Here is a 27,184-nt window from a genome sequence, read left to right on the forward strand (position 1 = left end):
ATCAAAAAATGTCTTATACAAAACTTGTAGAGCGAGTTCAGACCTACAAATTCGTTTTTTCATTTTTTATTTTCGAGAAAAATTACGACCTCTAGCGCGTCGCAAAGTCAGCAAGACTGTGCCCGGTTTTGATCTAACTCGCGCACGTCAAAATGGATGAATGGTTGCTCGGGGAATTATTGCAATAAAAAATAAATTAATAAACTAGCCAAATTATAAATCAAACACACGAAATTTATTGATCAAATAATTTTTATGCAGCATATTGTCGATCGAATATATAAACACCCTGATACGGCACTGATATTGTTTATGGTATTTTCAATCAGATATAATAAAATGGAAACCATAAAAAGCGAAAGTATATATGGCATTGTACAAGATGTTCGATGCCGTTGTGTCCCACTAACCTAAACAAAACAGGCAAATGTGCGCTAATTATCGAATATTCTCGACCCAACGTTGACAAAAAGTCTTTTAAAGAAGAATTTAGACACTTATCAAGATGAAACGTTCGATATAAAGTATAACACGACGTGGTTTTCGGTTGTTTTATGACACATTTGTTTTTTTTTACTATATATGGTATAAATTGAACGACATTCAAGGTCGTTGCGAATGACTCCTTATTTATTGAATAATCACGATTTGTTTGTACACATTTTCAATTGAAAGTTGTGGTTGATGACCGTCATTCAAGGCTGCGTTTCATATCCCAATCTAAGAAGTAAAGACAAATGTCCGGAACAATTAGTTGTTAGAACTTATAACATTTTTAGAATCGCTCTAAGCGACCGCAAATTTTCTTCGGTATCCGCATTTAGCATCGTCAAGAGGGTGGGTAGTATCTTCTCCGCGACGGCCGTCGTCGTCGTCGGTCTATTCTTGGAGGTAGTGGGGACGCACGGCCACGATAAGCGCCCGGTAAGGAGCCAAACGTAAACTGATAGCACCTCCGTGGTTCGTAAGTCATAACGTTCGACTTTAGTCGCTCCGAGACCGTGTCCAGTGTCAACGGGTAACTCGTACTTTGGGGTTTTTTTGAATATCGGTAAGTGAATTTCTAAAATTCAAAATATTTCATTCGAAACTATATAATAAAATCATCAAGACAATATGGCGTCCGGGCACTTTTAGGTTAAATCTTAAATAACTTGGGATCAAAAAATTTGTTACTCGTATCATTAAAAACAAATTTTTTAAGCAACTCTCTTTTTATATTTCGTTCTATTTTTAAAAAAATCTTAGTACCAATTCATAGAATAAAGATTAAACAGTCATCTAACCATGATCATGGAACAGGATATCAGAAACGTGAAGGTCTAAAATAATTTCTTACTTATTCTATTGTCGTTTCGTTTAGCAAAGATTAACTTTAATAATTAAAAAATTGATAAAGCGAACCCAACAACCACTTTTCAGTATACGGAAGATATAAAAAAGAATTCCCCTCGAGTTTAGAAGGAATTTAATGAAAATGGTTTTAAAAAAATATTGTAATTAATAGAGTAATCGATGACGTTGTGTGTGTGTGTGTGTGTGTATAAGTTTATAAATAATGCTACGCCCTGTAGTATCAGGCGCATAGTTTATACGATTGTTCACTCGAAACATATACCTGTCATACAGGCTAAAGTTGATGAAACATTAACAAAAAATGTTCGCAGAATATTCAAAATCTATAAATTACTCATTGTAGTTAACATATTTCTTTTTATAAGAACGTCAATATCTCTGACACAGGACACATTCATAAAACAATAAAATATATATCGTAATAAAAAATTAAATCTAAAGCTACGTTCACACGTTGGGTAAGCATCCACAAACATAAGCTTGTAAACTTGTTATTTACTTGCTTACGTTATGGTTTTAACTTTTACTTTACGTCCGCCATTTTGTCTAATGCACTAACAAGCGTCTTAATCGATATTTTTTATTTGTAGGTTAGGTTAGAAATCACGTGATAATTTTTGATCCGCCCCTGGATAATTTATAGATTAGTAACCGATTAGCAACAATAACCTCGAATTAAATTTCCACTTTTTCCATTAATTGTACCAGATACATGATTTTTCACTGGGCTCGCCTCTAATTTATTAATACAAACACGTTTTGCGTGCCAAACACGATCTTATTTTAAATAAAACTAAACCACTCTTAGAATTATAATGTATTGAACTAAATACAAAATTTAATGGTTACAGAAAAAGAAAATTGTGATTCGAATAAATTGAATAAAAATAATATATTATGTTTCAAATACGGTTCAGCAACGGGACTAAAAATAGGCCGGTTTCAAACTAATTATAACGTGCTTACGAAAAGAAATTATTCAATATTAAAGGAAGGTTAAACGACAGATAATTAAAATATGAATGAAATAGATAGACATTAAACGAGATTATGTTATAATATATATTAATCGTTAACAATAAATACACAAAAAAGTTATAGTAAATTATTTGTTGCAGTACGCGCGAAACTAATATTCATCCAACATGGACGCGATCAAGAAGAAGATGCAAGCGATGAAGCTTGAAAAAGATAACGCGTTAGACCGCGCCGCCCACAACGAACAACTTGCCAAAGATGCCAATCTACGTGCCGAAAAGGTAAATTTGATCTACAACAAATTTATTTCCGACAACATTCTAACCATTTCCGCCATATTTATAGGTTATGTATTATTCATATTAAACAATTGGGGTATTTTTCATATTTTTACAGGCCGAAGAAGAAGCTCGTTCTCTTCAAAAGAAAATCCAGACTATTGAGAATGACCTCGACCAAACACAAGAACAACTCACTCAAGTTAATGGAAAACTTGAGGAAAAAGAAAAGGCCCTCCAGAACGTAAGTACCCATAAATATTGATAATATTCGTAAATATACTTTTTCATACTTTTTTTTTAATCACCTTGTAGCATTTAAATTAAAACATTCTTCTAGGTCCTATATATATATATATATATATATATATATATATATATATATATATATATATAAAATTAGTCCAATCTCGCACATTAATTAACTGACAATAATTATAGGATGAATGGTAATTTATTTTTAAACACGTTTACAATGCGCATGTCCAATGAATTAGCTTAGAAAAAGTTATTTTTGTCATTAGACAGTGTAGAAACCGGACGTGAACCATACATTATAATTATATTTTAATGTACATAATTTATAGAAATTAAATTTATTTCGTATTATATATAATCAAAATTTAGTGTAATGTACGTAGAAAAAAGATATTATGGTTACAAAGTTTACTACTAAAATAAATTACGCGTGTTTTCTGTAAATCTATTAATACACCAAGAACTCGATCGCACTCCAAATATGGTTCGATGAATAATCCTATCTCTACTTGTCCCGTGACGTAATACACTCGTTATCGACATCTGGTATATTATATGAGTAAAACAAAAATGTAATTATAATAAAACTTTCTTTTCGAAATGCGTTTTAAAATCTAAAACAAGAATTCATTTTTCCGTATTGTGTATTGCCTATATATTAGTGACGATAAAATCTGAAATTTTGCCAACCACGTATTACATTTTCGAGGCGTGCCAGACAACACACATTCTTGACGCAGTCCGTAGGTGTTGTTCGTGATGACAATCAAATGACTATTAATACTCAATAAATAGTGCAAGAAATCAGTATTTTAATGGATTAATCGTGCATTGGATCAAATATGGCGGTCCTCGTATATTTTCGATGTACTACGGCGCGTGTAGTTCTATAGCACGACACGATATCAGCGCCAGTAAGTCCAATATGGTGGAAATGATTGGCACGCGTTAAGTGACGTCTGATAAAAAATGTCAACAACAAGGGGGGCGGGTAGCGCTAGAAAAAGGGGACATCAACACCACCCTAGAAACGAAGGTACCAGAAGAAGATTAGCCCTAGAAGTGTCGCCTAGTAAATCGTTAAGTGAATACAGTATAGCTAACGAAGTGACAACGCAAAACTCGACAATAACAAATGAAACTGTGATAGATCATAGTGCCTTCCCCGAAAATAGTTCTATTAATAATACTGTCAGTCCGATACAAAGTCAAAACAAAAATACCGCTAATAATTGTGATATAGAAGTGATAGATTTAACAAAATGTGATGATGATATTGATACTAAAGATAATAAAGTAGTACCGAGCATATCTACCGACAGCTTAGATAAATGTACCAAAAGTGTCAAAGAAGATCGAAACAGTAAAATTCGTAAGCAACGAAAATCCAAACAGATTAAAAATGAAACCAAAAGTGAAACTGAAGAAACACAAGATATGTCTCTTGTTCTCAGACCAGAAGCAGAAGGCTCAAGTCAAAGCGATATAGAAAGCGAACAGGGTAGTGTAGACCCTGAATTAGAAGAATTATCGAAGCTCCGCTGTACGTCTGAAATGACTGAAGTGGTAGCTGAAAGAGAGAAACGTCGTAGGAGATGTGCTGATTATCCAGGACTTGCTTTCGCTAGTTCCATATTCAGTTCTGATACTCTAATGAAATTTTCAATTATTAGAAACGAACTGCATAATATTATGAATTCACAACTGAAACGTGTAAGTACAACTTGAATATCTCTCATTTTAATTATATTTAACCTAGCTATCAAGTCATTCGATTCGAATTCATTTATATAACGAGGTTTGAAAAACATTCATTTAGTTTTGTGAAAATACTCATTGTAATTATTGTATTTTGATAGATAACGAAGGTAGATGTTTGCATTATTTGTCAACAACGGCTATTTTTAGATTTTGAAACGGTTTTTGTAAACATATTTGAATATAATATGGAGAAAATATAACAAACGAATTTGATTAAGTTTCTTTTAAAAAATTATTTCATTAATGTGTTAATAATAATAATACAATCAACGAAAAAATGATATAAATATCGAGATAGTTGATAGACGAAAACAAAAATGAGGAAAAGTTGGGTTAGGATAATCAACTAGACCGATTTTTATGATCCAACCTTAAAATTAAAATGTTTTGTTACTAATATAAATATTACACTAAGAACCAGTGCCTAAACGAGTCTTTTTTTTTACGAAATTCAACCAATTATCGTATATTTACAATATATTTTTTTTAATTAAACACTGTTCATAAATCTCATCGTATATAGTGTTCCAAATAATATCTGCGTTAATTAATAGAACCGTTGATGTGAAGAATACGTGTCTAATTCATTTTTTTTTTGTCACCCGATATAAATAACGATGACGACACGTTAGTTCTGACGTGACATGTAAGTTTTAACATACTTAAAGTTCGGTTTTAAACGAGCGGAATAATTTAAATATGTGTTATAAAGAGAACATCGAACATGATATATTCTCACAACGGAATGTCGCATTGTCTCCTATTGTTAACATTTTACTACAAATTTTACAAACCCGATTAAACGATTGAATGGCTGCCGCGCCTTAATTCGAATTCGGTACGGCGTTGTCAGCTCCATTAAAATATCTAATTATTTTTTTATAAAAATTATAACGTGATAATAACTTTTATATAACACGGAACATGATTATATACATATATCATTAGTAAATACACTTAGTAATAAATCGTTTTATGTTAAACGATGGATAATTTCAAAAAAATAAGCACAGGTGTAGCGATTTTGATTAGACATTTCTCGGTACATATTTTATATTTACTAAATATGGCATCGGCGCTTTTATGGTATATCTAGCAGGTGTCAGAGGCGCACGCGTGTCAGCCATTTTTCCCGGTGACTCGCCCAGTTGACTCAGGCGAACCGTACTAGAGTAGTTCGTATTCGGTTTTTTCGTGAAGTGCCTGATTTTTTCATTAAAAAAAATGACTACCAATATCCAACAAGGTTCCCTTTTGGACGTGCTCAAGAAAAAAATGAGGCAGACGAAAGAGGAAATGGAAAGATACAAAGATGAATGTGAGGAATTTAACAAGAGACTCCAAGTTGAAATTATGAGACGAGAAGAGGTAGGCTGTCGTTTGTGCATTTTGAAACGTGTTTTTTCGACTAGTTTCACTATTATTTATTATAAAATTATACAGTTTTACGTTTCTCTTTATAATATTTGTACATTAAAATATAAGTTATCGTATGTATTTCGCGTATATAAGGGATGTAGTAGTACATTGGCCCTTATATCGATTTGAAGGTGAATTGAATCATCAATTTTATCTTGAAAGATAAATTCAGTTTTCTTATTTGCATCGATAACGTATTATGAGAGATTTATAAGCAGTATTTACCGTTATGGCAACGAAAGATTCATAATCTCGGTAAACTAGTAATTCATTCCAAAATTGTTTAGATACTGATATTGTTATTTCTAATATTTTGATTTCAATGCACAAATAACTTGTAACTATAAACAATAAAAAAATATGAGCGTAGAATAGAAGGTGACGATACGAATTGTTTTCTATTTAGAAAGTTATGAAGAAACAGTCATGTTTTCTACATAACATTAGATTATTCAGAATGACACATTTTTAATAAATTAGTCATTTTTTTTGTATATTTTCAACGCGTTTGTGTTTAACTGGAAATATTTCAGAATTCAGTCGTCGTTTAATTCGTTGCTTGCAAAATATTTATTTTTTGGAAAAGGAAATGACGACATATGTTTATTTGTATATTCCGAGGATGGCCGTATATTGTTATTTATTTTATTAAAATAAATAGTGACATATGTACAGTAAATTATAAAATTTGCCTCCCGCAATGTTGCCAAATAAATTACAAGTTTAATAAAATCATTACCATATATAGTTGATAAATACTAAGAACTAGTTAAAGTCTTTTATAGATATATACATTTAATTTAAAATATTTTCGGGATCGATTTTTTTTTAATGGAATACGTTCCAGAAACATAATTTGATATGTATTGATTCAACCTTGTCAATCAGTGAATTTCAATCGATGAGATTATGAATTTGTTTATATAGTACTTAATTTCAAGTACTTTAGTTTCAATTTATTTCGCAATAGATCATATTTGATAGGGGCACTGGATTTTATAAATATTGTTAGTAGGAATTTTATCAAAGTGAGCCTAATCTTGGATTTTTTTGTTTTAAACTAATTTTAGATTGGAAGAGATGTTAAATCATATCAAAAGGTCAAAGAAATTAAATAAATCTTCGAATACTTTATTTCATATTTAATAATGATGAAATTCCAATAATATTTTTTTTGTTTTCGATTAAATTTTAAATGGTATACTCATAAGTCTTGAGTTACGGATTAAGTTCTACATTTTCTCCCACTTTTTTTCTATTATTATTGACTATATTTTCAGTACCAAATTATTTTACAAATATTTAACGCATTAACAATATTATTATATAACTATATAATTTTTTCTATTCGTTAAGAACGGAAGGAAGTGAGGTTGATTAACCCATTATAAAAAAAACCGCTCCGCCCTAAATATTCCAATCAAATCGCTCTAATTTACTGTTTCGTGTGGTAATACCTTCAAATAATGATGTAATTGGCCCTTATTGGGAAATATCCTACTAATATTGTCAAAAAATTGTGGACCGAAGCTTGTAAAAAACGACTACAAAGAATAATTTGTATTAAAAATTAATAACAACATTAAACCATTAATATTATTATTATATGCCTTAAAATTATTGCGAAAAGTGGGAAAACATGTTATACGTTTGATTCCACTTGCGTAAATGATTGTGCGTTATTTTGGCATTGCAAAGTATCGAGCCCTTAATTAATTCTAAACTTTGATAGCTGTGCGACGACTTTCTGAAATCGGAGTTTTATTCTTACGATTTAAAAAGATTAAAACCAAGTAGATTGTACTGGAAATTAAATGTATTGAGTCGTTTTATGGGGATACATTTTGAGGACGAGCTTATTTGTCGGCAAATCGATGATTGATACGACGAATGGGTTGATTGAGACCTCAATAACTAATTACTTTTTTTTATGAAGACCGCCATTTTGTTTATTATTGTTTTAATCGACATTTAATTGTATTTTCTTGTTCGTTACAGGCTGAATCTGAAGTAGCCGCGCTCAATCGTCGTATTCAATTATTGGAAGAGGATTTGGAACGTTCCGAGGAACGTTTAGCCACAGCTACAGCTAAATTGGCGGAAGCCTCGGCGGCCGCCGATGAAAGCGAAAGGTTTGTTTACCTCGAAACCTTCCCTATAAAAACAAATCCCGTTTAATTGAGTGCAATTTGTGTTTTTAGCGCACTAACTTTACCCCCCGTTCCCCAAAAATATTACACGATACGATGGTGCTTAATATATCGAATAGTATTTAATTTCGTTTTACTTCCCTCGTATATCATTATTTCCTGATGCTAAATCTGTTTTTTTATCAATTGTGCGTGATTTCGTGCTAAATTACTATCGTTGTATCGTTTTATTTAAAAATTACGATTTTTACTAACATCTGGCAACAGTGTCTTAAGTTTATACCTCGTCGTCGGCGATTTTCGTCTGTTTTCGTTTTATTCGCTCCTCGATACCAGTCGATAATGACCACTACGTACATATTTGGATTGTTTTTTTGAACAAATTTCGAAATTTAGTTCGACGCCATGTAATTTTTGTTAGTGTCTCGTATAAATATCGTCGTATCGTGTAATAAGAAATTGAGGTTATGTTACTTTTTTTATGGATCGAATCTAATGGATTTAAATGGATTAAGTTTACATTTAATAGGATAAAATTAGTCCCGACGATTATAAAATGTTATGTATCGTTTATTGTCGGTTATAAATAAAAAATTAGAGCACTTGTTAAATTCGTACAGTACAATCGCGTTCCTGTTTAATTGATGTCAATATTTGAAATTTTGTTTACATTGTAATTACAAGGATACCAACTATTATTTGGGGGAAATTGTTTATAGACGTTCACCGAATACTTTCTATTTATTTAATTAGTAATACGAACATCTTAAAATGACTTTTTCCCCGTTTTTTTTCAAATTCTATTTATTGTATTGTGATTTTTACTGCTTTTCAATTTTTTTTAGTACTTGTTATTGTTTTTCTTAGCTTATAATTAAGTTTAGTTGAAATTTTAGTGTGTTATTGAAAAAATTACGAATTTATTTTTTGAAATATGTACAGGGGCGTCTCCTGAATATTAATCGAAGTGGGCGCCATCTTGAAAAACACGTTTTATCGAATATCTCTTGAACCGCGCATCGTACGACAAAAATACATCAGATCATTTTTATAGATAATAATATTTGCCATCTTTTTTATTGGAAACTTTTTTCCGTATAACGCATAGGTTTTTAATTATTCAAAAAAATCTGTTCTCTTGAACTTACCATTATAAACATTTTTTGCTCTGGTTTTTGTCCTAGTAAGATTTTGAAGAAACTGAACATAGGAAACACCGTGCTGCCAACTTTAAATTGTAAATATAACAAAAAATTAAAAGGTATACAGAATGTCCCAAAAAGGGGGTAAATCGTCTGGGGGTGATCGGGGTTTACCAGCGCTAGTAGCCGACCAAAATTCAACATAGAGTTTAAATGGTAGTAGAGCGTTTCTTAAATTCAGTTTTCTCAATATTTTACGGGATATAGGGCGCGGTAATCATCCCCTCAGGTGCTGTAATTAACTTCACTCGTATTATATTATTTTTTCGTTCAATTTTATTCTATTTTCACCACATTTTCTGTTCCATTAAATAACTTTCTCCCTTTTTTCTCTTGTTATAAGTTTGTAGTGTAATTCTTTTTGTGTCTTGTATTATGTGCTTCGAACGTTAATTATCGTAATCGATTAAGTGACATAACCTCAAAATACTTCATTGGACATTATTTTTTTTTGAACGTTGTGTGTTTACCTTTACCCAATAATACGAAACTAATCTGTCCGCATATAGGATACTCAAAGCATTAGAAAATAAAACAAATATGGAAGACGACAGGGTGTCTCATTTGGAACAGCAGCTGACACAAGCGAAACTAATAGCGGAGGAAGCTGATAAAAAATACGAAGAGGTATATCTACTCCTCCAAGCTTTATTAATATTCAACGAAAACGAAAAGACTTTACGAAACGATTTTGTATCAAAATATTTATCGTTTTTATGTTCATAATTTCTGTATTCATTAAATTTCCACTTAGTAACGAAACGAAACATTCATGCTTGTTTGAATTTGATTTTTTCATATAAAAAATACGTTTCGACTTGAATGTTTGTTGGTCTTTTCGTTTTCTGCGTTTTGGTTCAACTTCAGTTGATATTTTGAGTAATTTTTGTCGTATGAACGATATTTTTTCTACCAGCAAACGACTGTTCGAGAAGGATCCAAAATGTGCAGATTAAATTACATATTTTTATTTACAGGTGTAGATATTTTCGAATGAATAAAGATGAAAGCGGTACGTACTGTAAACGAAACGTTTTCACCTTGGACTTAATAGTTAGCGGTTTTTCCAAATTTGGAATTAGTATTGAACAACTATCAGCGCTTTCATGAAAATAAAGTGAAATATTGCTCCGAAATATTCGAGTAGAATATTAAACGGTGTGTGTGTGTGTGTGTGTGTGTATATAAGTTACCCGATTACATTGCATAATTGAAAATTTTTTTATTACATGGGAAAACTTTCGTCGAATTTCGTTAATAAGGAAAATATTTGAATTTGAAAGTCGATAGATTGATACGTGGGCGTTAAAGGCGTCGGTTAATGTGAAGCTTTCTTTTTCGAATGCAGCTATTTTTCAATGGATGTCAACGGAATTGATGTTCAATTGATTTTTTATTAATTTTTGCGCTTAATAGAAAGTTCGGTTTCTTTTTTAATGGACTTGATTTATTTATTCCATCGCGTTGGTGAAAATATCGAAAAGAAAATTTAATTCTTTGAAAAAACTTTGAAAATTCTTCCAGTTTTGTTTTTTCTTTCGTGTTCTTTTATATCGAAAAACGATACGGTTGTTAATTAATCGCTAAATCGCTTCAATTCATATTTTAATTGTTTTTTAATCTGATTTTTTTATAGAAAAAATTGGCGAACATCCAAAAAGCATGTCAATTTCCGGATTAAATGTATAGTTTTCCGGAAAATCTAGTTTTTATGAAGTTAACGTTGCAACCGATACTTTTTACGAACCCCTCGTATCAAAAAAATCCTTTTTTACATGAATTAAACAAAATCTGAAACAATTTTTAGAGCAAAAGTTTTCGAAATTTGAACTTTAGTTCCTAACCTCATTTTTTTAACATTATCGTTGAAAATATGTGAAAAGCCATGAAATATCTTGTATTTTTGTCAAAAAAATACGAAAATCTTTTTACTTTTCAGTTCTAATGTATAATTTTCAGGAAAAACTAGTTTTTATGAAGTTTACGTAATATTCCACCAAAAATTATTTTTTTTTAAGTTGCAACCGATACTTTTTACGAACCCCCCGTATCAAAAAAATCCTTTTTTACATAAATTGAACAAAATCTGAAACAATTTTTAGCAACTTTTAGGAGCAAAAGTCTTCGAAATCTAAACTTTAGTTTCATAACCTCATTTTTTAATATTATCGTTGAAAATATGTAAAAAGCCATGAAATATCGTGTATTTTTGTCAAAAAAATACAAAAATCTTGTTACTTTTCAGTTCTAATGTATAATTTTCAGGAAAAACTCATTTTTACGAAGTTTACGTAATATTCCACCAAAAATTATTTTTTTTACGTTGCAACCGATACTTTTTACGAACCCCCCGTATCAAAAAAATCCTTTTTTACATGAATTAAACAAAATCTGAAACAATTTTTGCAACTTTTAGGAGCAAAAGTCTTTGAAATCTGAACTTTAGTTCCTAACCTCATTTTTTAACATTATCGTTGAAAATATGTGAAACGCCACGAAATATCATGTATTTTTGTCAAAAAAATACAAAAATATTGTTACTTTTCAGTTCTAATGTATAATTTTCAGGAAAAACTAGTTTTTATGAAGTTTACGTAATATTCCACCAAAAATTATTTTTTTTTTACGTTGCAACCGATACTTTTTACGAACCCCCTGTATCAAAAAAATCCTTTTTTACATGGATTAAAAAAAATCTGAAACAATTTTTGCAACTTTTAGGAGCAAAAGTCTTCGAAATCTAAACTTTAGTTTCATAACCTCATTTTTTAATATTATCGTTGAAAATATGTAAAAAGCCATGAAATATCGTGTATTTTTGTCAAAAAAATACGAAAATCTTTTTACTTTTCAGTTCTAATGTATAATTTTCAGGAAAAACTAGTTTTTATGAAGTTTACGTAATATTCCACCAAAAATTATTTTTTTTACGTTGCAACCGATACTTTTTACGAACCCCCCGTATCAAAAAAATCCTTTTTTACATGAATTGAACAAAATCTGAAACAATTTTTAGCAACTTTTAGGAGCAAAAGTCTTCGAAATCTAAACTTTAGTTTCATAACCTCATTTTTTTAACATTATCGTTGAAAATATGTAAAAAGCCATGAAATATCGTGTATTTTTGTCAAAAAAATACAAAAATCTTGTTACTTTTCAGTTCTAATGTATAATTTTCAGGAAAAACTCATTTTTACGAAGTTTACGTAATATTCCACCAAAAATTATTTTTTTTACGTTGCAACCGATACTTTTTACCAACCCCCCGTATCAAAAAATCCTTTTTTACATAAATTGAACAAAATCTGAAACAATTTTTAGCAACTTTTAGGAGCAAAAGTCTTCGAAATCTAAACTTTAGTTTCATAACCTCATTTTTTTAACATTATCGTTGAAAATATGTAAAAAGCCATGAAATATCGTGTATTTTTGTCAAAAAAATACAAAAATCTTTTTACTTTTCAGTTCTAATGTATAATTTTCAGGAAAAACTAGTTTTTATGAAGTTTACGTAATATTCCACCAAAAATTATTTTTTTTTTACGTTGCAACCGATACTTTTTACCAACCCCCCGTATCAAAAAATCCTTTTTTACATAAATTGAACAAAATCTGAAACAATTTTTAGCAATTTTTAAAGCAAAAGTCTTCGAAATGTAAACTTTAGTTTCATAACCTCATTTTTTAACATTATCGTTGAAAATATGTGAAAAGCCATGAAATATCGTGTATTTTTGTCAAAAAAATACAAAAATCTTGTTACTTTTTAGTTTTAATGTATAATTTTCAGGAAAAACTAGTTTTTATGAAGTTTACGTAATATTCCACCAAAAATTATTTTTTTACGAAGCAACCGATACTTTTTACGAACCCCCTGTATCAAAAAAAATCCTTTTTTACATGAATTAAGCAAAATTTGAAACAGTTTTTTCAACTTTTTCACTATGAAAGTGTTTTATAAAAAAAATTCGAAATCCACGTACCGTTTTCATCAATTATTTCAAGCCGCACGTTTCCACGTATATTATTTTCAGTTTATTATAATTTTTTTTGTATCGATATTATTTTATTGTTATAAATATGCAATTGAATTTAGGCAGCGCAAAGTACTAGAAAATCGTTCGCTGGCCGATGAAGAACGTATGGACGCCCTCGAAAACCAACTTAAAGAGGCCCGTTTCTTAGCAGAAGAAGCCGACAAAAAATACGATGAGGTTCTTAAAATTCTAGCAGTGTGACACCCCCCGTACTAATGTTTTCTTTATTTAAAAAAAAATAAAATCCTGGGAATATTTTTCTGAACTAATAATTTGATGTGCTACACTAATTTAGTGCCTCGCCTCGTTTTTCTTTTTTGGTAACATTGTGTCGTGGAACGTAATCATCATTTCGGGGATTCCAAATTTGATTCTGATCAATTTTTTTTGTTGCGGGAGGGTTGGAAGTGTTTAAAAGTGCAGTGATCGTGGGGTGGGATATTGGATTCGTTAAAGTGCAGCTGTTTATCAAGTGTCTCTCCGTCCGTCAAAAAATTAATAAGTGTGATACGGTCAATTTGAAATTTGGGAAAATATTTTTAAAAAAATGTAAATTTTCATTTGTTGTCTGTATTCTTTTTGGGAAATCGATCGGATCTGCAACGCAGATCAATTTTATTTAATAAAATTTTGTAGGATAGTTGTAAAGGTGCGTATACACGGTCAGGTAAGTCGCGTCCGGTTTTTTCTTTTTGATTCACTCAAAAATCGGAAAACGTTCGAAGGAATTTTCTAATAGAAAATAGTTTAATGTAAAATTTTCAAATATCTCGTTGACAAATTTATTTTTAAAGTACGTTTTTTATGATTTTCAATCACTTCGCAATGACATTTGAGATTGTACCAGTTAAATTTTTGCATCCTTTTGACTGCGCCAATTAAAATTATCTCGTTCTCAGTTGTGCCCGTAAATAGCTCGAACAACTTTTCATTAAAAACGTTTTTTTTATACAATTTGGAATCGATGCAGCTTTAGTTTACTTATAATAGTAAATTGTGATGAAATTTTCCAAAATTTCGCACGTAATGATACTCAATCCACCCCAAATGGCATCTACGCATAGAGCGATCCTGTTGACTGCGCCAAATGATATTATTTTATTCTACAATATGTCATGGATATTTCCACTTCAAATTTTTGTCTTTTTTGATACTTAATTCAGTCAAAATGGCGTCTACGACATGTATTTTTGCATTGGTTTGTCCTATCGACTGCGCCAAACGAAAATAATAAACTTTTACGATATGTCATACAGTTTGAAATCGGTGCAGCTTCAATTTATGTATCGTAGTAAATTTTTCTAAGAAAAATTCGAGAAATTAACTTAAAATTTTGTCTTTTTTGATACTCAATCCACCCCAAATGGCATCTACGCATAGAGCGATCCTGTTGACTGCGCCAAATGAGATTATTTTATTCTACAATATGTCATGGATATTTCCACTTTAAATTTTTGTCTTTTTTGATATTTAATTCACTCAAAATGGCATCTGCGAAATGCATTTTTGCATTGGTTTGTCCTATCGACTGCGCCAAACGAAAATAATAAACTTTTACGATGTGTCATACAGTTTGAAATCGGTGCAGCTTCAATTTATGTATCGTAGTAAATTTTTGTAAAAAAAATTCGAGGAATTAACTCAAATTTTTGTCTTTTTTGATACTCGATTCACTCAAAATGGCATCTACGATATGTATTGTTGCAAAGAACGATCCTATTGACTGCGCCAAATGATATTATTTTATTCTACAATATGTCATGGATATTTCCACTTCAAATTTTTGTCTTTTTTGATACTTAATTCAGTCAAAATGGCGTCTACGACATGTATTTTTGCATTGGGTTGTCCTATCGACTGCGCCAAACGAAAATAATAAACTTTTACGATATGTCATACAGTTTGAAATCGGTGCAGCTTCAATTTATGTATCGTAGTAAATTTTTCTAAGAAAAATTCGAGAAATTAACTCAAATTTTTGTCTTTTTTGATACTCGATTCACTCAAAATGGCATCTACGATATGTATTGTTGCAAAGAACGATCCTATTGACTGCGCCAAATGATATTATTTTATTCTACAATATGTCATGAATATTTCCACTTCAAATTTTTGTCTTTTTTGATATTTAATTCAGTCAAAATGGCGTTTACGACATGTATTTTTGCATTGGGTTGTCCTATCGACTGCGCCAAACGAAAATAATAAACTTTTACGATATGTCATACAGTTTAAAATCGGTGCAGCTTCAATTTATGTATCGTAGTAAATTTTTCTAAGAAAAATTCGAGAAATTAACTTAAAATTTTGTCTTTTTTGATACTCAATCCACCCCAAATGGCATCTACGCATAGAGCGATCCTGTTGACTGCGCCAAATGAGATTATTTTATTCTACAATATGTCATGGATATTTCCACTTTAAATTTTTGTCTTTTTTGATACTTAATTCAGTCAAAATGGCGTCTACGACATGTATTTTTGCATTGGGTTGTCCTATCGACTGCGCCAAACGAAAATAATAAACTTTTACGATATGTCATACAGTTTGAAATCGGTGCAGCTTCAATTTATGTATCGTAGTAAATTTTTCTAAGAAAAATTCGAGAAATTAACTTAAAATTTTGTCTTTTTTGATACTCAATCCACCCCAAATGGCATCTACGCATAGAGCGATCCTGTTGACTGCGCCAAATGAGATTATTTTATTCTACAATATGTCATGGATATTTCCACTTTAAATTTTTGTCTTTTTTGATACTTAATTTAGTCAAAATGGCGTCTACGACATGTATTTTTGCATTGGGTTGTCCTATCGACTGCGCCAAACGAAAATAATAAACTTTTACGATATGTCATACAGTTTGAAATCGGTGCAGCTTCAATTTATGTATCGTAGTAAATTTTTCTAAGAAAAATTCGAGAAATTAACTTAAAATTTTGTCTTTTTTGATACTCAATCCACCCCAAATGGCATCTACGCATAGAGCGATCCTGTTGACTGCGCCAAATGAGATTATTTTATTCTACAATATGTCATGGATATTTCCACTTTAAATTTTTGTCTTTTTTGATACTTAATTCAGTCAAAATGGCGTCTACGACATGTATTTTTGCATTGGTTTGTCCTATCGACTGCGCCAAACGAAAATAATAAACTTTTACGATGTGTCATACAGTTTAAAATCGGTGCAGCTTCAATTTATGTATCGTAGTAAATTTTTCTAAGAAAAATTCGAGGAATTAACTCAAATTTTTGTCTTTTTTGATACTCGATTCACTCAAAATGGCATCTAATGAACGTTTTTTTCTGCATTGAACGAACCCCAATCGAAATATCTACAAAATTTTGTTAAATAAAAACGGATTGTTTCTCAGATCGATTGGAGACTGGTTTTGTTAATTATTTATTAGAAATGTTGTTAATTTTAACAATCATTTAATTGTTAAGTTCTTCAAATGAACTAAACACGCGATTATGATAAACAATTCCTGAATTTTAGTTATTCGAATAAAACGTTACCGCTACGGATCCTATTGACCGCGCCAATTCGCTATTTTTATTTTTTTTATTTCTATCATAATCGTGTGATGGTGAAACTGTTTTCTTTTTAGCATTAATTATTTATTAATTCTGTATATAATATTGTATAGATAAAAACGTTGTTTCTATTCAATAATTTCGCTAACGGGAGTGTTTATATTTATTTAACCGAACTAGTTTAAAAAAAAAAACAGTTGTCGGTCCGAAGACAGTCCAAACAGTTTCATATTAATTTCACGGATTCGTTAGTGGCGGCAAACATGATGAGTATGTTCCATGATTTTCATTTTTTTTTTTCAATTTCGAGGGTTGATTTCTATAATTCAAGATCGAAATTTATTTTTTTTATTAATTATTATTTTTATACAGTTTGTCCGCGTCAGTTGACGACATGTGGGACATAACTTTTTTATTATTAATTTTACGGAAAAAAGTTATTCTTTATAAAATGTTCTAAATGGTCCTAAACCTAAAATTCGATCATCAGATGTTGAATTTTTTTAGTCGTATACGAGGTTTGTCGAAAAATATATGTGCAAACTTAAGTTTCCAACTTAATCGCAGGGAAATTGTAGAAATAAATATTCTTTAAATGTAAATAAATAATTTGAAAGTTTTTTTAATTCTATTTTTTTCTTTATAACAATTTTCGATTTTGTCAAAAAGATTCTAGAGCGAAAAACACATTTTTTGACAAACCTCGTATACGACTGAAAAAGTTTAATATCTGATGATTGAATATTAGGTTTAGGACCATTTAGAACATTTTATAAGGAATAATTTTTTTTCGTAAAATTAATAATAAAAAAGTTATGTCCCGTATGCCGCCAACTTCGTGGACAAACTGTATAAACAACGTTTCTATAAGGAAATTTCGTCTTCAGAAACTTTAGGTGAATTGTGAACAGTAAATTTCGAAAAAAAAAAATTGAATTTTTAAATTGTAGCTTCAATGTTTATCGTAAATCAACCCTTAGAGTTTTTTTTTTACGTTTTTGATATATTTTTGAATATCTGCGCAAGAAATATTGCATTTTTCCGATTTCGATTTGTTCTATTTTGCTCAAAATTTAATTCGGTTTTGACAAATTTCTTTTTTCGATGGGCGAAACTCCAAAAAACTGCCATTTCAATAAATTTTTTGTTTTTTTCCCTCCATTCTCTTTCTACTCTTTTTTTCCTCTTCGTTTTTTCTTTTCTCTCGCTCATTTTCTCGTTATTCTCCATTTCCTTTCCGCATCTTGTTCATTCATCACTTTCTGACTGTTTCTCTCCCACTGCCTTCCTTTTCTTTCTTCCGTTCTCCTCTCTGACTTTCCTTCTGTTCCACCATCTTTGAAATTCCTTCTTTTTATTCTTCCACGTCTTCTTTCTGACGTTCCATATATTTTTTCATCTCTGATTTCCCTTCTTTTTATTCCTCTCCGTATTCTCTCTGACTTCGACTTTCACTTCTCTTTCATCCCCTCTGACTTTCCTACTTTTTCTTCATCTTTGACTTTCCTCTCTTTTATTCCTTTACGTCTTCTTTCTGATTTCCCTTTTCATCTTTGACTTTCCCTCTTTTTATTCTTCTACGTCTTCGTTCTGACGTTCCATATATTTTTTCGTCTCTGACTTTCTTTCTTGTCTTTCTCTTTGACTTCCCTTCTTTTTATTCTTCTCCGTATTCTCTCTGATTTTGACTTTCGCTTCTTTTTCTTCGTTTCTGACTTCCCTCCTTTCTCGATTTCTCTGACTTTTCCCCTCTCTGGATTTCTCTCCGTCTTCTCTCTCTTTCCTGTTTCGTTATCTTTTTTTTCTTCTTCCCGTTTCTTTGTTTTTGCTTCGACGATTGTCCCAATTCCTTTAATATTTGTAAATAGTTTCGAATTTTTTGCTCTTTCATTTCAATTCCCCCCCTTTGTAGACTATTTTTCTATTTATCCATATTCTTCCGTGTTTTTTTTTTCTCTTAGATATACCGTACGTTTCGAAAATTTCCTTTTTTCATTTCCCTTTAAAATTTCAAACTTTTCCACGTTTTTTTCGTACATAAGATAATTTGATAAAAATTATTTTTGAACAATATATTTCTTCGTAGATCTGATTGGTCAGTACACACAAAAAAAAAGTAAAAAAAAAAAAGAAAATGTTTCCCTTTTATTTTAAACCCTTTCGTTCTATAGGTAGCCCGTAAATTGGCGATGGTCGAAGCTGATTTGGAACGTGCCGAAGAACGTGCCGAAGCCGGAGAATCGTAGGTTTCGATTTTATACCGTGTGCGTTAAAAAGTGGCATGTTTTTTTTTGGTTTTTTGTTTTTTCTACCCCGCCTACACGATATAACTCGTTTTTATTTGGAATATAATTTTGATTAATGATTGTTTATCGATTTGTTTTTAATAAATTAATGAATTTGTCGTTATTTGCTTGCTGCATGATTGCGTAAATGTTGACAGGCCGCTCGGAAATTGGTTTTGATGGAACAAGACCTCGAAAGGGCGGAAGAAAGGGCCGACCACAGCGAACAGTAAGGCTTTGCTTATTTTTTTTTTTATTTTTAATTTATTTGAATATTATTTTGGGTTAACAAAATTTACGTAATTCAACGGACAAAAGTACAAAGACATACGAGCAGGTGGATTTTTTCTATTTAAATCCGTTTATTTTCGTAAAACTGTAGAAAAAAAATCGCGATTTATAATTTCTACGAAATTTTTCTCGCTTTTTTTTTTGATATTTTTATCGTCATTTAAGATTCGACATTGTTGTGTCGCAAAAAAGCACCAAGTTTCCGAAATTCCGACTCGAAAATCGAAATTTTATACTCTCATTCATTGATTATAAATCTACGTGTTTGTTATCTACGATGGATACGAGGGAATATGAAAAAATCGTTCAATTTTTGAAAAATCTCACGAAATATTTGAGTAAGGTCCAAATAATGATGGAAATTTCGAAAAACTTTGTATTTAGAAGAAAAAATGCTCGAAATTTTTGAAAATCGGTGATAACGTTACCGATTTTTGGAAAATTTGATCAATTGCGAAAGAAAATTTTAGAATTTTTGAAAAATCTCACGAAATATTTGAGTACGGTCCAAGTAATGATGGAAATTTCAAAAAACTTTCTATTTAGAAGATAAAATGCTCGAAATTTTTGAAAATCGGTGATAAAGTTACCATTTTTTGGAAAATTTGATCAATTGCGAAAGAAAATTTTAGAATTTTTGAAAAATGTTACGAAATATTTTAGTACGGTCCAAGTAATGATCGAAATTTCAAGAAATTTTTTATATACAAGAGAAAGTGCTCGAAATTTTTGAAAATCGGTGATAAAGTTACCAATTTTTGAAAAATTTGATCAATTGCGAAAGAAAATTTTAGAATTTTTGAAAAATCTTACGAAATATTTGAGTATGGTCCAAATAATGATCGAAATTTCAAAAAACTTTGTATTTAGAAGAAAAATTGCTCGAAATTTTTGAAAATCGGTGATAAAGTTACCAATTTTTGGAAAATTTGATCAATTGCGAAAGAAAATTTTAGTTTTTTTGAAAATTCTTACGAAATATTTGAGTACGGTTCAAATAATGATGGAAATTTCAAAAAACTTTGTATTTAGAAGAGAAAATGCTCGAAATGTTTGAAAATCGGTGATAACGTTACCGATTTTTGGAAAATTTGATCAATTGCGAAAGAAAATTTTACAATTTTTGAAAAATCTCACGAAATAATTGAGTACGGTCCAAATAATGATCGAAATTTCAAAAAACTTTGTATTTAGAAGGAAAAATGCTCGAAATTTTTGAAAATCGGTGATAAAGTTACCGATTTTTGGAAAATTTGATCAATTGCGAAAGAAAATTTTAGCATTTTTGAAAAATCTCACGAAATATTTGAGTACGGTTCAAATAATGATGGAAATTTCAAAAAACTTTCTATTTAGAAGATAAAATGCTCGAAATTTTTGAAAATCGGTGATAACGTTACCGATTTTTGGAAAATTTGATCAATTGCGAAAGAAAATTTTAGAATTTTTGAAAAATGTTACGAAATATTTGAGTACGGTCCAAGTAATGATGGAAATTTCAAAAAACTTTCTATTTAGAAGATAAAATGCTCGAAATTTTTGAAAATCGGTGATAAAGTTACCATTTTTTGGAAAATTTGATCAATTGCGAAAGAAAATTTTAGAATTTTTGAAAAATGTTACGAAATATTTGAGTATGGTCCAAATAATGATCGAAATTTCAAAAAACTTTGTATTTAGAAGGAAAAATGCTCGAAATTTTTGAAAATCGGTGATAGCGTTACCGATTTTTGGAAAATTTGATCAATTGCGAAAGAAAATTTTAGAATTTTTGAAAAATCTCACGAAATATTTGAGTACGGTCCAAGTAATGATGGAAATTTCAAAAAACTTTCTATTTAGAAGATAAAATGCTCGAAATTTTTGAAAATCGGTGATAAAGTTACCATTTTTTGGAAAATTTGATCAATTGCGAAAGAAAATTTTAGAATTTTTGAAAAATGTTACGAAATATTTGAGTATGGTCCAAATAATGATCGAAATTTCAAAAACTTTCTATTTAGAAGATAAATGCTCGAAATTTTTGAAAATCGGTGATAACGTTACCAATTTTTGGAAAATTTGATCAATTGCGAAAGAAAATTTTAGAATTTTTGAAAAATCTCACGAAATATTTGAGTACGGTCCAAGTAATGATGGAAATTTCAAAAAACTTTCTATTTAGAAGATAAAATGCTCGAAATTTTTGAAAATCGGTGATAAAGTTACCATTTTTTGGAAAATTTGATCAATTGCGAAAGAAAATTTTAGAATTTTTGAAAAATGTTACGAAATATTTGAGTATGGTCCAAATAATGATCGAAATTTCAAAAACTTTCTATTTAGAAGATAAATGCTCGAAATTTTTGAAAATCGGTGATAACGTTACCAATTTTTGGAAAATTTGATCAATTGCGAAAGAAAATTTTATAATTTTTGAAAAATGTTACGAAATATTTGAGTACGGTCCAAATAATGATCGAAATTTCAAAAAACTTTCTATTTAGAAGAAAAATTGCTCGAAATTTTTGAAAATCGGTGATAACGTTACCGATTTTTGGAAAATTTGATCAATTACGATAAATCTACGTGTTTACTATCTGCGATGGATACGAGGGAATATGATAAAATCGTTGGGTGTCAAACTATGACTCAGCTGACTCATCGATTCGATGTTTTGACTGTTCAATAATCGATTGGTTCCCCCTGACTTTTTCGAACGCTTCTGGTGCACAAAAAATGCTCTAATGAAACGGTTTTGACATGTCCAGTTATTCGGAACTAAAAAAACAGGCAAAACCATTTGGTTCGTCTCGAAACACCCGTACAATCGATTGCTGTTTAGTCTTGGGGTTGTTTTGACGATGTTTTCATGATCAGGAACAGCTGATTTTGGACGACATTGAAGAAAATCATCCTTCAACGTAATAAAAACCCCCACGTCGAAAGTCATGGAAAATGTTGGCGATTTAAAATCATTTTTTGACCTAGAGAATGTGCGAACAATTCAAGTATCTCCCGTATGTTTGTTTACCATTAAATATATATATCAATGTAACGTTTGACGTATTCACAACAGTGTTGCCGTATCTCGAAATTTGAATAGAGAAACTAGCGGTGGTTGTAGCGCAATTTACTTTTAAAAACACCCTCGTAGCAATCGAATTATTTTGTTTTTTTTTTTTCGATGATTTCAAGTTATTTGAATGACGTTACGAATCCGACTCGTACTAAAATGATGATTCATCATCGTACGTCAATATTTCTAGGAAATATCCGTCGACTAGGTCCTTAAAGGACGTAAATTAAGGGCAGGACCGGCCGCTTCTTACCAAAATAATATAAAAAATTAATGATATTTAGTTGTTGACGTGTTTGTGCATGTTTTCGTTTTGAAAATGACAATATTTCAGGAATATAATTCGTTTTTTCTTCTTTTTTTTTTTCTAGCAAAATTGTAGAACTTGAAGAAGAACTTCGTGTAGTAGGAAACAACTTGAAATCCCTCGAAGTATCTGAGGAAAAAGTAAGTTTCCACAATAATTTCGAATTTGATTATATTTTTTATATATTTAAAATTGATTTTAATTATTTTTACGTGTAACGAAGCTTATTAAAAATATTTTTCTAGACCCCCCCCCCCCACCCCCATTCTGAATAGTTTATAAACCAATTAAGATTTAATTTGTTTTTTTTTAATATATAATTCAATAATTTAACTTTGTCGCATTTAAATTTTATTATATTGTGGTATGAATTTTTTTGGAAATTTTCGGATTTTTTTTAACGATTTATTTCATATTTTTCAATTGATTTTTGAATTTGGTTGATTTTATCGTCAATTAATAAATTAAATGATTGTTTATTTGAAAAATACACGTTTTGATATTTATTCAGTTTATTAATAATTATAAAAAATATTAAGTGTTTTTATCGATATTCAAATTTTTGAAATTATTATTTATTTTGAATTTAATAGGCTTCGTTTTAATTTATAAATTATATTGCAAGTTAATTTTACGTTGGATAGCTAATGAGTTTCATTGGCGAAATATGAATTTTTGGTGGGAATAACTCGAAAAACTTTGGAAAATTTGATTAATTACGTAAAGAAATTTTAGAATTTTTGAAAAATCTTACGAAATATTTGAGTACGGTCCAAATAATGATCGAAATTTCAAAAAACTTTGTATTTAGAAGAAAAATTGCTCGAAATTTTTGAAAATCGGTGATAAAGTTACCAATTTTTGGAAAATTTGATCAATTGCGAAAGAAAATTTTAGTTTTTTTGAAAAATCTCACGAAATATTTGAGTACGGTCCAAGTAATGATGGAAATTTCAAAAAACTTTCTATTTAGAAGATAAAATGCTCGAAATTTTTGAAAATCGGTGATAACGTTACCGATTTTTGGAAAATTTGATCAATTGCGAAAGAAAATTTTAGAATTTTTGAAAAATCTTACGAAATATTTGAGTACGGTTCAAATAATGATCGAAATTTCAAAAAACTTTGTATTTAGAAGAAAAAATGCTTGAAATTTTTGAAAATCGGTGATAACGTTACCGATTTTTGGAAAATTTGATTAATTACGAAAGAAAATTTTAGAATTTTTGAAAAATGTTACGAAATATTTGAGTACGGTCCAAATAATGATGGAAATTTCAAAAAACTTTCTATTTAGAAGAAAAAATGCTTGAAATTTTTGAAAATCGGTGATAACGTTACCGATTTTTGGAAAATTTGATTAATTACGAAAGAAAATTTTAGAATTTTTGAAAAATCTTACGAAATATTTGAGTACGGTTCAAATAATGATGGAAATTTCAAAAAACTTTCTATTTAGAAGATAAAATGCTCGAAATTTTTGAAAATCGGTGATAACGTTACCAATTTTTGGAAAATTTGATCAATTGCGAAAGAAAATTTTAGTTTTTTTGAAAAATCTCACGAAATATTTGAGTACGGTCCAAGTAATGATGGAAATTTCAAAAAACTTTCTATTTAGAAGATAAAATGCTCGAAATTTTTGAAAATCGGTGACAGCGTTACCGATTTTTGGAAAATTTGATCAATTGCGAAAGAAAATTTTAGAATTTTTGAAAAATCTTACGAAATATTTGAGTACGGTTCAAATAATGATCGAAATTTCAAAAAACTTTGTATTTAGAAGAAAAAATGCTTGAAATTTTTGAAAATCGGTGATAACGTTACCGATTTTTGGAAAATTTGATTAATTACGAAAGAAAATTTTAGAATTTTTGAAAAATGTTACGAAATATTTGAGTACGGTCCAAATAATGATCGAAATTTCAAAAAACTTTCTATTTAGAAGAAAAATTGCTCGAAATGTTTGAAAATCGGTGATAACGTTACCAATTTTTGGAAAATTTGATCAATTGCGAAAGAAAATTTTAGTTTTTTTGAAAAATCTTACGAAATATTTGAGTACGGTTCAAATAATGATGGAAATTTCAAAAAACTTCGTATTTAGAAGAGAAAATGCTCGAAATGTTTGAAAATCGGTGATAACGTTACCGATTTTTGGAAAATTTTATCAATTGTGAAAGAAAATTTTACAATTTTTGAAAAATCTCACGAAATAATTGAGTACGGTCCAAATAATGATCGAAATTTCAAAAAACTTTGTGTTTAGAAGGAAAAATGCTCGAAATTTTTGAAAATCGGTGATAACGTTACCGATTTTTGGAAAATTTGATCAATTGCGAAAGAAAATTTTACAATTTTTGAAAAATCTCACGAAATAATTGAGTACGGTCCAAATAATGATCGAAATTTCAAAAAACTTTGTATTTAGAAGAAAAATTGCTCGAAATTTTTGAAAATCGGTGATAAAGTTACCAATTTTTGGAAAATTTGATCAATTGCGAAAGAAAATTTTAGTTTTTTTGAAAAATCTCACGAAATATTTGAGTACGGTCCAAGTAATGATGGAAATTTCAAAAAACTTTCTATTTAGAAGATAAAATGCTCGAAATTTTTGAAAATCGGTGATAACGTTACCGATTTTTGGAAAATTTGATCAATTGCGAAAGAAAATTTTAGAATTTTTGAAAAATCTCACGAAATATTTGAGTACGGTCCAAGTAATGATGGAAATTTCAAAAAACTTTCTATTTAGAAGATAAAATGCTCGAAATTTTTGAAAATCGGTGACAGCGTTACCGATTTTTGGAAAATTTGATCAATTGCGAAAGAAAATTTTAGAATTTTTGAAAAATCTTACGAAATATTTGAGTACGGTTCAAATAATGATCGAAATTTCAAAAAACTTTGTATTTAGAAGAAAAAATGCTTGAAATTTTTGAAAATCGGTGATAACGTTACCGATTTTTGGAAAATTTGATTAATTACGAAAGAAAATTTTAGAATTTTTGAAAAATGTTACGAAATATTTGAGTACGGTCCAAATAATGATCGAAATTTCAAAAAACTTTCTATTTAGAAGAAAAATTGCTCGAAATGTTTGAAAATCGATGATAACGTTACCAATTTTTGGAAAATTTGATCAATTGCGAAAGAAAATTTTAGTTTTTTTGAAAAATCTTACGAAATATTTGAGTACGGTTCAAATAATGATGGAAATTTCAAAAAACTTCGTATTTAGAAGAGAAAATGCTCGAAATGTTTGAAAATCGGTGATAACGTTACCGATTTTTGGAAAATTTTATCAATTGTGAAAGAAAATTTTACAATTTTTGAAAAATCTCACGAAATAATTGAGTACGGTCCAAATAATGATCGAAATTTCAAAAAACTTTGTGTTTAGAAGGAAAAATGCTCGAAATTTTTGAAAATCGGTGATAACGTTACCAATTTTTGGAAAATTTGATCAATTGCGAAAGAAAATTTTAGAATTTTTGAAAAATGTTACGAAATATTTGAGTACGGTCCAAATAATGATCGAAATTTCAAAAAACTTTTTATTTAGAAGAGAAAATGCTCGAAATTTTTGAAAATCGGTGATAACGTTACCAATTTTTGGAAAATTTGATCAATTGGGAAAGAAAATTTTAGAATTTTTGAAAAATCTTACGAAATATTTTAGTACGGTCCAAGTAATGATCGAAATTTCAAGAAATTTTTTATATACAAGAGAAAGTGCTCGAAATTTTTGAAAATCGGTGATAAAGTTACCAATTTTTGAAAAATTTGATCAATTGCGAAAGAAAATTTTAGAATTTTTGAAAAATCTTACGAAATATTTGAGTATGGTCCAAATAATGATCGAAATTTCAAAAACTTTGTATTTAGAAGAAAAATTGCTCGAAATTTTTGAAAATCGGTGATAAAGTTACCAATTTTTGGAAAATTTGATCAATTGCGAAAGAAAATTTTAGTTTTTTTGAAAATTCTTACGAAATATTTGAGTACGGTTCAAATAATGATGGAAATTTCAAAAAACTTTTTATTTAGAAGAGAAAATGCTCGAAATTTTTGAAAATCGGTGATAACGTTACCAATTTTTGGAAAATTTGATCAATTGGGAAAGAAAATTTTAGAATTTTTGAAAAATCTTACGAAATATTTTAGTACGGTCCAAGTAATGATCGAAATTTCAAGAAATTTTTTATATACAAGAGAAAGTGCTCGAAATTTTTGAAAATCGGTGATAAAGTTACCAATTTTT

At 29.6% G+C, this 27,184-nt stretch overlaps 2 protein-coding genes across 19 annotated transcripts in view; both read left to right on the forward strand.

The window, feature by feature from the left end:
• Window positions 1-407: 407 nt before the first annotated feature.
• Window positions 408-27,184, forward strand: part of LOC130444859 (tropomyosin-2) — a 48,157-nt gene continuing 21,380 nt past the window's right edge. For 5 of the 18 annotated variants that reach the window (XM_056780168.1, XM_056780169.1, XM_056780159.1 and 2 more), the window contains exons 1-7: window positions 892-1,051; window positions 2,475-2,615; window positions 2,731-2,856; window positions 8,049-8,182; window positions 13,499-13,616; window positions 19,151-19,221; window positions 22,985-23,060. In XM_056780168.1, coding sequence (XP_056636146.1) covers window positions 2,502-2,615; window positions 2,731-2,856; window positions 8,049-8,182; window positions 13,499-13,616; window positions 19,151-19,221; window positions 22,985-23,060 — 639 coding nt within the window. In that variant the 5' untranslated portion in view covers window positions 892-1,051; window positions 2,475-2,501. Of the gene's footprint in view, window positions 1,052-2,474; window positions 2,616-2,730; window positions 2,857-5,418; window positions 6,000-8,048; window positions 8,183-9,911; window positions 10,030-13,498; window positions 13,617-19,150; window positions 19,222-19,422; window positions 19,494-22,984; window positions 23,061-27,184 lie in introns of those variants that run through there. The other 13 variants (XM_056780166.1, XM_056780161.1, XM_056780171.1 and 10 more) reach the window with 10 other exon arrangements.
• On the forward strand, window positions 3,840-4,598 carry LOC130444861 (uncharacterized). The gene has a single exon (XM_056780178.1). The coding sequence runs from the start codon at window positions 3,840-3,842 to the stop codon at window positions 4,596-4,598; it is 759 nt and encodes a 252-aa protein (XP_056636156.1).

The sequence above is a fragment of the Diorhabda sublineata genome, chromosome 6 (genome assembly GCF_026230105.1).
Source record: "Diorhabda sublineata isolate icDioSubl1.1 chromosome 6, icDioSubl1.1, whole genome shotgun sequence".
Classification (NCBI taxonomy): domain Eukaryota; kingdom Metazoa; phylum Arthropoda; class Insecta; order Coleoptera; family Chrysomelidae; genus Diorhabda; species Diorhabda sublineata.

Coding starts and splice junctions, on each gene's coding strand:
- LOC130444861 (XM_056780178.1), top strand. CDS start 3,840: ATGTCAACAACAAGGGGGGCGGGTAGCGCTAGAAAAAGGGGACATCAA.